Source organism: Myotis nattereri, assembly GCF_964212035.1.
Source record: "Myotis nattereri genome assembly, chromosome: 3".
NCBI lineage: Eukaryota > Metazoa > Chordata > Mammalia > Chiroptera > Vespertilionidae > Myotis > Myotis nattereri.
In genome coordinates, this window is record NC_138077.1 from 184,353,076 (window position 1) to 184,365,464 (window position 12,389).

The window sequence follows — 12,389 nt, forward strand, 5'->3', positions numbered from 1 at the left end:
TTCCTCAGTCCACCTCTGCCCGCCTGGAAGCTGGTGGGGGGGAGGAGGGCCTTCTGGGAGAACCCTGACTACGTAAAAAGGGGAGTGCAGGCAAGCAGACAAAGCTGGTGACTGCTGGAGTTCACATACATTTATTCAATTGACACCAATGGGGAGGAAAGGGAGACAGATTTTTCTTTTCTTCCACACAAACCATCAGAGGATTTCACAGCCTCCCCACAGTGGAGAAGTCTAAATCAATGCACACCCAGTGGACAGAGAACACAGATAGCAGCCGGCTGTACAGATATTTACACATAATTACAGGACCCCCTGCCACAGGATGTGCCCTCACCCACCCACCCCCACTTCTCCAGTCCCTGACTCAGACTCTTCTCTCCCACCCTAAACTCATTGCCTTTAGCGATAATAAATATCCCAGGGCCTGGGACAGAGTAGAATGCTGACGGGGCGGCTGGCCCTGGTTGGCGGGACCCAGCCAGCTCTGGGAAAGGGGAAATGTTCCTTCAAAGGCACCCCAACACAAAAGGGGAAGGATGCTCCCCAGTGGAGTGGGACCCACGGTTTCCAAGGGATTTCGGAGACACCTCGCTTCTGCTCTCTGCTCAGCTTCACCTGTGTAGACACAGCTTTAGGCTTCGGGGAGAACGAACTTCCTGGGAGAATAGCAAGGAAAGGAGTTGAATTTTTTCTTTTAAGTACGAAGCAGATAATAGGTGTCTTTAAATTATAATATTGGACAAGCAAGATCTCAAAGTCCGGGAAGGACTGAAGGAGATACAGAGAGGAAGACCTCTCTGCGCGGTTGGTGTTTCTGGCGGGATCCGCAGGGCCTGGGAAGGCACCGGGAAAGCCTTCTTCCGGGGCTGCCAGAGGCGCAGAGGCCGGGGAAAAGCGAAGGCTCCCCCCATTCCCCTCTTGCTGCTCAAACTGGAATGGAATCAAAGCTTGCGACCTCGTCGCGGAGACCCGGGCTCTCCCTGAGCGGTGGAGCCCGCTTGGTCCCAACCATCGCCGGTATTCTGAACGCAGAGCCAAGTCGCGCGCGCCGGCCCAAGGTCTGGAGACTCTTCACGCATAGACTCCCTGAGTTCCGCGGGGACCGCAGGAACTGCCGGGAGAGGCTGAGTGCGGGCCCAAGTGGCCCTGAGCCCGGCGCGGTCAGAAGTGGCAGCCGCTGAGACCGGCAACTTTGCCGGCAAACGGGGGCCCTGAGGACAGGAGGGCTTCCCCGGGGTGCGAGAGGCGGATGTGGCCAGCCACTGGAGCCAAGGCAGGCGCAGTCAGCATGGCCAAGACTTGGGCTTGACCTCCAGGACCCGCCGCCGCCGCGAACGGCGATCCCGGCGAGCCCTCGCCTCCGCCCGGAGGTGCAGTCCCGCCGCCACCGTGGCCCATGATGTGGTCTATAGAGAAGGAAGGCCTCTGCCCAGCCCCGGCGCCCCCGCCGCCCGCACCACCGCCCGCGTCTGTCTTGAGGCCCTGGCGCAGGAGTGCGGTGGATAGACCGGTCGCGGTGCCGGCTGCGGGAGGGCTCAGGGACGCGGGGTAGAAGGCTTTGGCGCAGCCCAGCTCTGCGCCCAGGAAGGCGGGAAGGCCTGCGGGTCCCGAGCCCGGCCCCGACCCCGTCCCTGGCGCTGGGGCCTGAGCCGCGGCCGCTCCGGCGAACGCCGAGGCCGTCGGAGGTCCGGGTGGAGGCGCAGCTGCACGGCCAGGGGGGACCGACAGCTGGCAAGGCGCGGCGGCGGCGGCGGCGGCGGCGAAAGCGAAGGCGTGCGGGTGTGGATGCGGATGCGGGGCCGGGCCGGGCGGGGGGGCGCCGTAGGCTGGGAGCGCCAACCCATAGCCGTAGCCGTAGGCGCCGTAAGCGGCGAAGCCCGGCAGGAAGGCGCCGGGGTCCCCCGCCGCCGCCGCCCCGCCACGCAGCAGCAGCTCGGGGTGAGGATGTGTGTGTGGATGCGGCGGCGGTAGGGGCTGCCGCTTGAAGCGCTTGCGGCGCCGCAGGAAGCTGCCGTTGTCGAACATGTCGGCCGACTCCGGGTCCAGCGTCCAGTAGTTGCCCTTGCCCGGGTTGCCCGGCTCGCGGGGGATCTTGACGAAGCAGTCGTTCAGTGAGAGGTTGTGGCGGATGCTGTTCTGCCAGGCGGGGAACTTCTCCCGGTAGTAGGGGAAGCGCCCGCTGATGAACTCGCAGATCTCGCTCAGCGTCAGGCGCTTCTTGGGGCTCTGCAGGATGGCCATGGTGATGAGCGCGATGTACGAGTAGGGTGGCTTCACCAGCGGGCTCCGTGTCGCCGCGCCCCCCGACGGCGGTCCCGGCCCGGGCCCCGCCGCGCCCCGGGCTGCCGCCGCGCCTGGCCCGGGGCTCCCCGCTGCGGCCGCCGCCCCCCGGGGCGCTAGAGCGCGGGGCTCGCCGTCAGAGCAGCCGCCCGACTCCTCTTCCTCGGCGGCGTCCGCCTCGGCTTCCTCCGAGGGCGGCTCGGGGCCGTTCGGGAGCGCGTCCCGGGGGACCCGGAGCCCGGAGCGGGCGAGGAGCTCCCCCCCACCGCTGCTGCCACCGCCGCCGCCCACCACGTCTATGTCTGCGTCCGCCTCGGACAGCGCGGCCGGAGAGCTCTCGGAGGACATGATCTCGCAGCAGCAGCTGCCCAGGGTCATGGTGCCGCCGCCGCCGTTCTCCGGCTCCGCTCCGGCCGCGGCTCCGGCTCCGCTGCGCTGCCTCTGGGGCGAGTATGTTTTGCGCGCGGGCGGGGAGGGGGCGGGGGACTGAGGCGGACAGGGAGGGGTGTCCCCCAGCTCCGCAGCGCCCCCTCGTGGCCTAACTCCGCGGCTCTCCCCTCTCGGCGGGCACCCGACTGGCGGCCCTCTCCGCTGCCCCGGGAGCCGGAGCGGGGCCTGCACCCGGAAGGAGCTGAGGGGTCCTTCCACCCTAACCAGTCTCGGCCCCGGGTCCACCCGTGCTGGGGGGCTGGGGAATTCGTCCTCCCGCCTAGAGGCTGCCCAAGGCGGAAGAGCGCGCGCCGGGGGCGGAGCTCCCCGAGCGGGTGGGGCGGGGCGGGAGGGGGCGGGCGGAGTGGCTCCGCGGAGGGGCCCGGCGGGAACCAACAGCCGCCGCGGCTGGAGCTCCGCTCGGGCGGGAGGTGGGGTCCTCCTTGTCCCCGAAGACCCCGCCAGTCCTCCGTTCCCTGGAGCCGCGGCCGCCTTCAGTGCGCACAGCCCCTGGATATTAAGGTTCACGCGGGTGCCAGCCAGAGCCAGAAGAAGTGGCGACAGCCCCCACCCATCATCTCTCCCCGAGGCAGAGCCGGGGCCACCGAGGCCGAAGTTCGGATGGAGCGCGATCAGGGCCCCGAGACGCCAGGACGGACGCCGCGGGAGCGGGGCCGCTGGAGCCCAGTGGCTGCCGGCCCAAGGGAAGGCGCACAGGAGTCATCGCGAGGAGCAAACTTTGGAGCTCTCGGCCTCGGGCCGGAGGGGTGAGAGGTTCCGACTGCTCGGTCTCTTTCTTCCGCAAGGCTGGGACCCGCCACCTTCCGCTCGCCGCGCCGCTGGACTCCGAACGGGGGATGGTACCCCGGCGACCCAGGTAGTGCGCCGCCTGCCCGTCACCCCCCTCCCCAGCCTACCCCCACGCTTCTGTGCGGCGCCCGTATTCCCGGGAGCGCGGTCCGCGCCTGAGCTCTGAGTGTGCCTGTACTTTTTCTGTCTCAGGATCCGTTGTGATTCTGTGTCTTTCTCGCCTTCGGTGAATCCTTGTCTCCGTCTTCTGCGGAAACCTTGCATTTGCCTGGATGTCTGTTTGTGGGTCCGGGAAACCCTGGCTCAGTTTTCCTCTCTCCCCCAACCCCAGTCACACTAGAGGGCTGCCCCCCGCCCCCGCCCCAACTTTCTAGCTGGACTTGTAGGTTCTACAGACAGGCAGCAGGACTGCCGTGGAGACCTTCTTCAATGAACCCTGACCGCAGTCCGGGCCAGTGCTGCCTTCATCTCTCACGGGCTGGTCCTGTGCCCTTTTTCTCGCCAGCTGGGTTCCTTTCCATCTCATTAGGCTTGTCTCTCCCCGCGTGGTCTCCCACCAGGAACCCAGCAACGAGTAGCACCGGCTCAGACTGGGCCCATCTCAGCCTCTGAGGGGTGAAAGGGGAGATGGGCCCTGGAAGTCGGCGAGAACTGAGCACACGGGCCGGCTGCTGTCCCGACAGCGCCGCGCAGTGGTCAAAGCCCGGACGCCCGCGGCCTGAAACCCAACTGAGCTCCACAGTCTCGCTACTGTATATGACAGCCAGCAGGTTACTTTCCCTTCCCAGCCTCCCTTTCCTTCCTTGCTTAGTAATTAAAAGCAGGAAGCCTGGAGTCAGGTTTCTGGAGTCCCAGTCCTGTACTTACCAGCTCTGCCATCTTAGATAAGTTTCCTAACTCTTTATGCCTCTGTTTCTTCTTCTGTAAAAATAAGGTTAATAGCACCTTGGTCATGACTAATATGTAAAAGTAGCCAAATCATTCTGGGTTACTTTTGAAGAGGGTACTGTGAGCACTTTGAAGACTCCTGGGAAGAAAAGAAAAGGAGTCAAAGGTGGTGTATTCTCCCACCTGACCTCAAGCCCTGGTGCAGCCCTCTGACTCGGTGGGTTACCACTGCCGCACCGGTCACTGTGCAGAATTAGGCCCCTTGCAGATACGCACTGAGAAGAGAGTGGGAGGCAGTTTGCAGCCCCTGCAGGCTGTATCTCAGCAGAGCCCATGTGAGGGTGGGTGAATTCTCACTTTCATCTAACAGCAGCCTCCAATATATGGAATAACCTAGTGTAAATCTAACTTCAATTCCACAGCTAGGGCAACAGAGGCCCCAGGAGAGAATGGACTCCCTGAGGCTCTCCAACAAGACAAACTAGGGTCCGGTGCAAATCTTGTTACAGAATCCTCATGATAGAGTTCTCCATCCTCCTGAGCCAAAGGAAGGTAGAAGGCAGGGCTGGCTGCTCATATCCTGTGAGAGCAACTCCTCTGGGCTCCTCTTTAGGCCCTCAGACAAAGGGGGTCCACCTAGTGTGCTGAGCTGCATAAATACTGTTCTTGGGGAAAAGATAAGAGGTCCAGTCCTTAAGCCATGGACGGGAAATTGGGCAGGGACTAGTGGCACTGGAATCAGAATTTCCTAGGTGATAGGGCTTTGTGAGGGTGTGGGGGCCCTTTGGAGAGAAATTCTTTCATGACTCCAGAACTCACATAACTAGGGTTGCTAGATTTAGCAAATTAATTTTATCTGGCAGCCCTACACATACTCCCAGCACGCTCAATCTCTCTCACTTCACAGACACTCACTGTCTACCACACAACTCCAACCCAGCTCAGTTCTGCTAGTGTCTAAGTAAATGGAGAGAAAAACAAGACTGGCACTATCCTATTTCATCTCACCTTCTAAATGTCTCCATTTCTAAAATGGCAAATATGAATAAATAAGTAGCTTTCTTCCTTGCCAGAGTTCTCCTGGTTCCCCAGGCTCCAGTCCCCTACCCAGCTTCAGGAAAGACTGGCTGAGGCATTTGCTTCCCAGATAGCCTGGTTCTAATGCTGCAGGCAGAGCTCTACAGAGCAGCTGCAGCTGCCGGCCCCTGCCTCTGCCTGTCCCTGCTCCTCAGGACTGCTCCTGGGACTCAGATTTCTGGAAAGGGAACCCACACCCTATCCCCCTTTGCAAAGTGGGAGTGGTGCATGATCTTAAGGAATCATCACCCAGACCCTTCAGAAACACACACACACACCCACAACGAGGCCCAGGAGATCACATGACTTTCCAGGCTTTTGAAGGCTCCCATTCCCCCAATTAGGTTGGACCCAAGTGTCTGAACTCCCAGCCCAGACCTGATCTGTTTACCCCAATGACTGCTTAGCCCAGGGGTGGGCAAACTTTTTGACTCGAGGGCCACAATGGGTTCTTAAACTGGACTTGAGAGCTGGAACAAAAGCATGGATGGAGTGTTTGTGTGAACTAATATAAATTCAAAGTAAACATCATTACATAAAAGGGTACTTACGGTCTTTTTTTTTTTTTAGTTTTATTCATTTCAAACGGCCCGCGGGCTGTAGTTTGCCCACGGCTGGCTTAGTCCCTGGCCAGGCTCCATTCTTGCCTGAGGAAAGGTTTTCTGGGAGCTTCTCACCCCTTCCAAGGTTCTGGGCCTATTTGTTTTGAACAATGCACTGGGGGCTGGGAGAAGGGCCACTTGGGTTTGGAGGTTCCTTTCGTTTCTGCCCTTCTCCCATGGCTCCAGCCCTTCCTGCTTCTGCAGCCCTGTGTGAGCCTGTCACTCCCACCTGGAAAACCTGGGTGCTTTTCCAGAAGATTGCGGCCCAGCACCCATGCCTGCAGCCTCAGAGAAGCAGGGGTGACAAGGCTTGTGCCCAGCCTCTTTCTTTGTCTGCCTCACTATTTGGCCACCTCTCATGAGCAACCCAGAAACAACTGGGAGGACGCATTTGCTGGGGGCGGGGGAGAGGGGTCCTTTGGACAGTTTTCTACTGTAAAATGTTCTGATAACCTGGAGAGGTTGTTATGTGTTTATTGAGATGTGTTGCTGTCAGCGGGTCTCTCCCCATATGGCTCCTCCCTCCCCTCCTTGTGGTCCATGTATGTAGACATGCTCTTAGAGCTGGGGGAAAGGGGGACAGAGAGTCTTCCATGATTATGAGAATATAATTAAGTCAATCGTGAGACTGGCAGGGAGTGGCACTGAGGGAGCTAGAGGCAGGTGGCTGCATTGCCCTTTCCAGGGTTGAGTTCGGTGAGCACGGAGATCCACCCCTCAGTGTGGCCGGCTGCAAACCGCGGCCTTAGCTGGACCAGGGGACAGACACGAAGTCTGCACACTTCTCTCATTTTATTCACAAACCTGACCAGCCTGGGGGGAAGTGGCGAGACTTGCCCGCAGCCACCCTCTTCCGGTCCTTCCACCACCGGGCTACAGCTCTGGAACGAGATGGTGTTTGGACGTAGTTGGCAACATCTTTCCATCCCAGATCTCCGCCTGCTCCAGGGTGATAGTGCCCTAGGCCTGGCTAGGAGGCAGGAGACTCCAGGTCTGCGGGACTAACCTTAGGCGGCGGGCTCCCTGCACACAGGAGCGGGACTCAGATCAGGGTTCTAGGAGAGGCCTGGCCCTCTGCAAGCACACCACTAACCGGGTCTCCATATGCGCCTGCACCGCTGAAGCCCACCACCTGCCCACCCCTTGGCGCCCGCTCAGGGTCGGGCGCTTCTGCGGCACTCCCCACACCGGTGTCTCCTCCACTTCTAGAAGGAAACGTCTTCCTTCCATTACGTCTGACCACAGTCCCCTCCCAGCCCCACCTACCCCGGACTACGTGGTGGGGGCTCGCTTGAGCACCCGATGGCCCGTGCAGCGTTGAGACCAGGGCGAGCAGCGGGGCCTATCGACTTTCGTTCGTGGGAAGAGGGTTGCGAACTCAGGAGACGGTGAAAACAGCGCGGCTCCCAAACCGCCCGACCTGGGGACCGGCTTCGCAGCGACCAGGGTAGGGCAGACTCCACATGCTTGGGAGACCTGCGAGGGAGTAGGAGTAGGGGACGCTTCCAGGGGTATGGGAGCTAGCGCCCCTGTGTCAAAGTGTGTCCCGGGCTTCCGGTCAGCGGGTCTGTTTCCCTGTCCGCGTGTGGGTTGATGTGCCCCTCAGGGCAACAGTGGCTCTGGGTGCCCACTACTTCCCAGAGCAACCAGCGCCCGTCCTGAGTCCTCCCCTCCGGGCCGCACGATCTGTGCGGAGACTGCCCTGGAGGGCTTGCCTTTAACCCCAGGCAGGGCCTGCAGCGGCGTGGCCTGGTCGGGGGGACTGCAAACCCTCTCCGAACCCGCAGCGAGACTCTGGCAGGGAAGGAGGGCGTGAGAGGGTGCGAGCCTGGATAGGTGTCTGCTAGGGACGCTGCGTACAGGGACTGCGCTGTGGACAGCCGGGCCGACTGCCGCGGCGGCCTCCTTCCGACCAATTGCATGCTGCCTGCAGGAGCAGCAAACCTCGGGAACCCGACGCCCTCCGGAGCCCTGAACTGGGGCAGGGCAGGAGGGAGAAGGGTACAGAGCTGTCCGAACTTGGCCCCCTTATTTCACACGCGCACGCGCGCACTTAGCCTTTCGGATCCCGAAGCAGAGGTGGGACCGGTAACGCTCCTCTGGCCGGGTGCGCGAGGCCTCTGGAGCGGACCCGAGCCGCCAAGTCCCACTCCAGCGGAGCGAGGAACCCGCGGGAGTCCTGGCCTTGCAGACGCCGATCGCGGATTCCTGGGGAACAGCGCCCTCTGGAGGAGCCGCGCATCCACGCAGTCACAACTGGACGCCGAGGTCCCCTTCCCCATCTCCTTTTGCAAAGTCATTCAGGGACTCATAACCTCCGGACCCTTTTTTTGCGCAGGCTTACTTCCTTTCCCAATCTGTACCTGTACCTCAGAACGCTGCTCAAATCCCGCCTCTTTCAGAAGGGAGCCTTCTCCAGATCCCAACTATCTTCCCCCTTTCCTGCTCTGAGTACCCCAGAGCCTAAAGCCTGAACCCTCAATTCCAGCACTGCACAGCAGAACTGCTTCCAGCCCCGCCTTTCTCCAAAAAGACTGTTAATTCATCCATTCCACTCACCCTTTACGTGGGTGTGCTGTTGTTCTCCTCCTCCCCCTCCCAGTAAAATAAGACTGAAGTTTATCTCCACTCCACTCATACCTGATTTGCTCTCTCTCCCCTCTTCACCTTTGCACTCTGCTCACTCCTAATTCTTTGTCCATTTCAAATGTCAAGCTTTATGCATGACCTCCCCCCACAGCACCCCACACTGGCCAGGCTGAGAGGGCCTCCTCCTCTGTGCTCCCCAAGACTTAACTCACTCTGTTGTCATTTGTTTTCCAGTCTGTCTCCCTCTATCCACTGTAAGCTTCTTGAAAACAGACACTATATTGTTTTCATCGTTCCTCCTCCACAAAATCGGGATAAGAATTGTACCTACCACATTGAGTTGTTGTGAGGATTAAGTGAGATAATGCGTATAAAGCACTTAGCCCAGCGCCTGATACTTTAAAAGAGCTCAATAAATATTTCTCATCATTATCATCATTATTAATCACTCTACCTTCTGCAGGCACAAAACCTAACACATAGTAGATACTCAGTGTTACATATGTGACTTGGTTAATGTTACCTATGTGGCTAATTAATGTTAAATAATGTTAGATATATGAAGGAATGGTGCAACATATCTCCTCCTCAGGTCTGAGACTCACCAGAAAGCTAGCTTACATCACCAATAGAAATATGTGCTCTGAGAAAAGTCATTGCTTCTATTCTGAAGGGAGGAAAACCTATCTCCCTATCAGAGAGAGTTTTTCCATGGTCCCCAATTCCAGCAATCATTGAATATCTTTTTTGTGCTTCAGTTTCCTTCTTTGAAATGACAAACTTCTAGTTATAAACTAGGTAATGGGGATGTAATGTACTGCATAGGAAATAGCATCAATAACATTTGTAATAACTATAGAGTGACAGATGGTTATTAGACTTGTTGTGACCACTCTATAAGGTATACACTAGTAAATGTTGAATCACTGTATTGTACACCTGAAACTAGTATAATACTATATTTCAATTATAATTTTAAAATAAAATAAAATTTTAAAAATAAAATGGTTGTGACCAATCATACCAGCCAAACCCTGCCAAAATCTTCCAGAGGCTCCCATGCTTATAATTTAAAACTCAATCTCCTTAATGTGGTGAACTGAGCATGTATACAATTTTGGGGTGTCCCACTTCTCTGTTGGGTAAGACCTTCCCTCTTATATTCCATGTGGTCCTGATGCGACTGTCCAATCTCTGTCCCCCTCACACTTACCTCCAGGAGAGGACAGGCAGCCCAGCTGGATGGAACATAGTATTGCAAGTCCAAGGCCCAGTGATTGGTCCAGGCAGGAGTAAGTGGCCTAACTGAGCCAGTCACTCCTTCTACAAGATGTGATATATGGACTCTGGGACTCTGGGATGGAGGGTTCTCCTTTCGAATCAGAAGATAAGCACATGGGCTTAGCTGCCAGCAGCCATCCTTCCTGCCGTGTAGAATGCTGTTTGACACTGGAGCCCATCCACTGAGGGAAACAACCCGAAAAGACAGAGTTTAATACAAGTGTTGAGTCCCCCTGCTTTGCCTGAAACTAGACCCTTAGACTTTCCAGGCATTCTAAAGATATCCCCCTTTTTGCTTAAGCTGGTTTGAATTGAATTTCTGCTGGTTTGAGTTGAATTTCACAAACAGCAAAGCCACATGAGAGAAGGATCCTGGGTCCCTGTGACCGCTGAGGTGCTATTTCACCCTGAACTGCCTGCATAGACTTTTATTCGAAAGGGAATTACACTTCAGTTTAATTTCATAGACTCGATTTCTGTGACTCCCTGTAAGGAAAACATTCCAACTGGGCCGCCCCTCAGATAAGCGATAGGCTACTTGGACGGTACCATCACTGGAAATGCGTGAGTAGGCAAGGTAGTCACTGGGTAGGAATCTTGGAGGCAGCAGAAAGAGTAAGAGATCTTAGAGCTGGGTTCAGATTATACTCCCACCACTTAATTCGTCTTAGGCAAATAATCTATCTAACCCTCAGTTTCCTTATTTGTAAAGTATTCAGATAGCTGAGTTGGAGACAGAGACCAAGGAAACCTCCTAGCCGCCACCTCAGGGACTGCTGACACCTAGTACTCTAGTTGGAGCCTAGGTTAGGGTGCCTCAGTGAGGTTCCTCGCTTTCCTCTCCAACCTTGACATTTTTTAAGGCGCCTGCTCCAACCTGCCAGGAAAATGCACCTCTCCTGGTTTGTTCATGCAACTAAAGACAGTGGTGGAGCCTGAGTTGAGAGGCCCGGGATCTACTTCCAGTCGTGCCCCTGCCTTCCTGTGCAACCTCTGACAGCTCCTGCCCCTTCCAGAGTCCTCAGTTTCCTCATCTGACCTGTGCGAAGTACATCCCTTGTTCTGGACAGTCTGGCTCCCGAATCAGGGCTCTTAACTACTGTGCCCTACCCACAGTTCCAAGTGGGAGCGATTGCCATCCACAGCAATGATAATAATCATGCTCTGCATCGCCTTGCCCTGTCCAGGCTCCTGGTCATCCTAGCCTGGGTCAGCCCCAAAGGGTGCCACCTGCCACATGAACTGACATAACAGGTGCGGGCCAATGCAGAGCTTCCCAGGCTTCTGAGGATCTTGTTTGCAGCCATGGAGTTTGGCTCCCCCTTAGTCATGTGCATGCCTCTCACAGGAGGCTCTGCATGATGGTCCCTCCTCTACTTCCTTCCACAAAGCTGGAGCCACTCAGGGGGTTAGAGGCAATGAAATGGGAAATCTGAGGCCAGAGAGGAGCAAATCTTAGAACATGAGCCTATGATCAGAAGAAGGAAGTCACAGTTGGGGCCCATATGGGAAGGGTAAAAAGAGGGAGATGGTAGTATTTGGCAGGAGGCCTGGAGCCCTGATGGTGGAGATCCAAAGATCTAGCTCCTTAAACCTGCCACTGGTGCCCAGGCCTTGGAAGTAGAAGGGAAAAGGAGCCGTCACTCCGGACAAGGCACAGACCCCACCTAGGATGGAGTTGGCAAGTGCCCAGGCTTCCCAGACCCAGAGGCCAAAACACCTGGGAGGAGCCCTGGTGAGACACTGATGGGAAGGCTACTTGGGAGGAGGGCAGTGAGGTTTGAAAAGGAGAAATTCTGAGCCCAGTCTCCAGGGTCCCTTTGGGAAATAAGAGAGGACAGCTGACAAAAGAGCCAGGATGAACACACAGGGAGCTTGGTGCCTGGCCAGGGCTGCGTGGAAATGCACTTTAGGAATTTTCCTGCAGATCTACCTGCACACAAAATGTATGCACAAGGTCTCATTGCAGCTGGTTTGGGAATGTCAAAATGTTGTAAACAATGTAAGTGTCTGTCAGTAGGGGGCTGGTTAAACAATGGCACATCTATGTACGGGGATAGTATGCTGTATAAAATAGAATAAAGAAGTTCTTTATGTGTTGATCTGGAAAGAGCTCCAAGACATATTGTGGAGTGAAAAAAAATCAAGATGTATAACATTGTAAACATTATGTTTTCAAGTGTGTGTGTGTGTGTGTGTGTGTGTGTGTGTGTGTGTGTGTTTAAAAGAGAAAATAATGTATATTTGTTTTGGTTTATATATGCAAGAAAAATAGAAGCATGACTAAAAAACTAATTATCTGTTGGGGCAGGGGTAGTATTGGGTGCACCTCTGAGTCATCAGCTGAGAAGAGGGACACAGTCCAGGAGCTTGGAGAGAGGTGTGACTGGCTGTGGACACAGAAAAGAAAGGCCTTGCCCAAGTGTTTGACCA

At 56.5% G+C, this 12,389-nt stretch overlaps 1 protein-coding gene across 1 annotated transcript; it reads right to left on the reverse strand.

Moving 5' to 3' along the window:
- Positions 1-1,161: 1,161 nt before the first annotated feature.
- Positions 1,162-2,658, reverse strand: FOXD2 (forkhead box D2; the record flags this gene model as incomplete). Its single annotated transcript, XM_081087666.1, has 1 exon — positions 1,162-2,658. The coding sequence occupies one exon, from the start codon at positions 2,656-2,658 to the stop codon at positions 1,162-1,164; it is 1,497 nt and encodes a 498-aa protein (XP_080943792.1).
- Positions 2,659-12,389: the final 9,731 nt, after the last annotated feature.